The sequence below is a fragment of the Scomber japonicus genome, chromosome 12 (genome assembly GCF_027409825.1).
Source record: "Scomber japonicus isolate fScoJap1 chromosome 12, fScoJap1.pri, whole genome shotgun sequence".
NCBI classification, from domain to species: Eukaryota; Metazoa; Chordata; class Actinopteri; order Scombriformes; family Scombridae; genus Scomber; species Scomber japonicus.
Window position 1 is genome coordinate 35,753,846 of NC_070589.1, and position 2,723 is coordinate 35,756,568.

Genomic DNA, 2,723 nt, shown 5'->3' on the forward strand with positions numbered 1-2,723 from the left:
GCGCCGAAAAACGGCGGAAGAAGAAGCGGAAGAATAATAATAAGTATGGAGAAGATTAATAGTTGCCTCGGAGCTAGAAGCCCGTGGCACTAATAATGAATAAATGCAGTGTTAAGGCTTCATTATCAACATCCACATGAATGTTAAAGTTAAAGTTACTATGATTACTTTATCAGTAGGAGGACTACATGTGATAAACACTCAGCATACAGGCCAGGAGGACCATATATTACAACTAATAATAACTAATAATAAACTGGATGTAAAGTTTTCCAGGCTGGATGAGGAAGACTGAGAACAAGGGTTAGGGTTAGTTTTGTCTGTAAGGAGCTCAGAGGAATAATTGAGTTTCTACAGTATATTATGTATTATAGATTATTAGTTAATATTAATATATATATATATTAAAAATACTATCCAGGGAGAATCTGATGCCATAAACAGGAACAAAAGATCAGGAGCCAGAAATCAATGAGACACGAAGGGTTAAAGTTCCTCTGGGACAATAAAGTCGACGTTGACTGTTGTAGTAATTGATGGCTGAAGCTGATCAGACGTGAGTCTTGTGGTTTTAGCTGCTGAATGAAAACAGGATGAAGAGGAAGGATGTGAAATGAGTGTGACAGTAAACTTCCTCCTGAGCTTCACACGTTGAAAACACTTTAATATTCGTCACAGAGCTGTGAGCACATTTACATTCAGTCTGACACGCTGCATGCTACATGCTACATGCTACATGCTACATGACAGAAACACACACTATTTACACCTTTAGCATGTTAGCATGTTAGCAGTACATACAGAGTACAATACATACAATACGTACAATAGAAAGAGTTACAGATGAGTCACATGACAGACAGGTGCACCTCCTTCATGTGATGCATATCCTGTTTAAACAGGATGATGCAACACCGCAAATTTCTGAGGAGAGCCGAGACCTGCGGCCCAGAAACCTCAAAAAACCAGCAGCTATGAAATCACAGTAATACATTCACAGAGTCCACGCTTCAAAGTTTCTAAAGTAGAAAAAGGTTTTTGTTTCTTCTGCTGAGAAAGAGATGATGAAACAGCTTCACTAACATCAATCTGTAAATATGAATTCAAATGATTCGATGACATCATCATGAAGGGAAACCTTAAAGTCTTTACAGAATCAGTCCGACTGAGAGGAGCGATGATGAGAGTGATGAAGGCGTTGCCATGACAACCGACGGTCGTCTACAGCGACAGCGTCTTCGAAGTTTCGCTGTCTGACATCACCGTGGGCCGCGGCGAGCTCAGCACGCTCTTACTGGACTTACTGGACTTGCTCAGCTGACTCTTGGCTGCCCCCTGCTGGCAGCGGCAGGCGCGCAGCATCCGCAGCACGTCCTTACGGAAACGCACGCCCACGAAGGCGTACAGGAAGGGGTTGAGGCAGGCGTGCATGTAGGCCACACTCTTCAGCACCTGCCCCGCCTTGTCGAAGCTCTTCACCTTCTCGCAGTCCGTCACGGTCATGTTGGCGGCCTGCGTGGCCTCCATCACCAGCACGCCGTTGTAGGGCAGCTGGGACACGACGAAGGCCGCCACCACGGCCAGGATGACCCGCATGGCTTTGTGCTTCTGGAAGTTTCGGGTCTTGAGCAGCTTGGCGAGGATGACGCTGTAGCAGACGGTCATGACGAGGAAGGGCAGGCAGAAGCCCATGCTCACCTGCAGCGACAGGACCAGGATCTTGGTGCGGTTGCCGGACGGGAACACCATCCTGCACACTTCCTGCGAGGCCTCGTCGGCTTTGGAAGTGGTGGAGAACAGGAACTCCGGCGTGGCGAGCAGCAGGGCGAGCAGCCACACGCCCGCACACACCAGGTTGTTGCAGCGGCTGCGCGCCATCTTGTAGTTGCGTGACTTGTTGGCTTGCACGATGACCATGTAGCGGTCGGCGCTGATGCAGGTGAGCAGGAACATGCTGCTGAACAGGTTCACCTTGTAGACGCCGGCCGTCAGCTTGCACACGGTGGCGCCGAACATCCAGCCGTGCGACGCCTCCACGGCCCACAGCGGCAGCGTGATCAGGAACAGCAGGTCGGCCACGGCGAGGTTCAGCAGGTACACGTCCGTCATGGTCTTCAGCCGCCGCTTCACGTTCAGGTAGATCCAGACCACGGCCGCGTTCCCGGCTCCGCCCACCACGGCGATCAGCCAGAAGAACGGCGGCTCGTACAAACGCCGGAACTCCCGAACGGACTCGCGGTCGCACATCAGGTCCTGGTAGTCGTCATCGTAGTCGTCCCCGTAGTCGGTGGGTGTCGGGTCGCTGTCCATCGGGACCTGACAGGAAGTCATCAATACATCAATAATCAATCACTGATTGATGAAAGCGATCAGTGGACTGTGAGTGGGCGGAGCTTCCTACCTGAGTGGTGAACATAGTCATGATGTCATTCATGGAGGTCGTGATGTCATTCATGGAAGTCATGATGTCATTCATGGAGGTCATGATGGTCTTATGTCGATGAGGTCATCCAGTAACCCTGAGAAAAACAAACACAGCTGTGACATCATGCTGTGACATCATGCTGTGACATCATGCTATGACATCATGCTGTGACATCATGCTGTGACATCATGCTGTGACATCAAGCTGTGACATCATGCTGTGACATCACACAGTTTTTAGATTACAGCTTTATCAGTAAACCTGAAGGTAATCAGATTACACTGATAGAGTTAGCCCG

At 49.4% G+C, this 2,723-nt stretch overlaps 1 protein-coding gene across 1 annotated transcript; it reads right to left on the reverse strand.

The window, feature by feature from the left end:
- Positions 1 to 1,009: 1,009 nt before the first annotated feature.
- On the reverse strand, positions 1,010 to 2,518 carry ccr9a (chemokine (C-C motif) receptor 9a). The gene is made up of 2 exons (XM_053330342.1): positions 2,402 to 2,518; positions 1,010 to 2,316 (listed from the first exon to the last, which is right to left on the reverse strand). Exons 1-2 carry the CDS (start codon positions 2,483 to 2,485, stop codon positions 1,222 to 1,224), a joined length of 1,179 nt encoding a protein of 392 aa, XP_053186317.1. The 5' UTR covers positions 2,486 to 2,518; the 3' UTR covers positions 1,010 to 1,221.
- Positions 2,519 to 2,723: the final 205 nt, after the last annotated feature.

Coding starts and splice junctions, on each gene's coding strand:
- ccr9a (XM_053330342.1), bottom strand. CDS start 2,485: ATGACCTCCATGAATGACATCATGACTTCCATGAATGACATCACGACC. Junction 2,317..2,401: donor TGACTATGTTCACCACTCAG/GTAGGAAGCTCC, acceptor ACTTCCTGTCAG/GTCCCGATGGACAGCGACCC.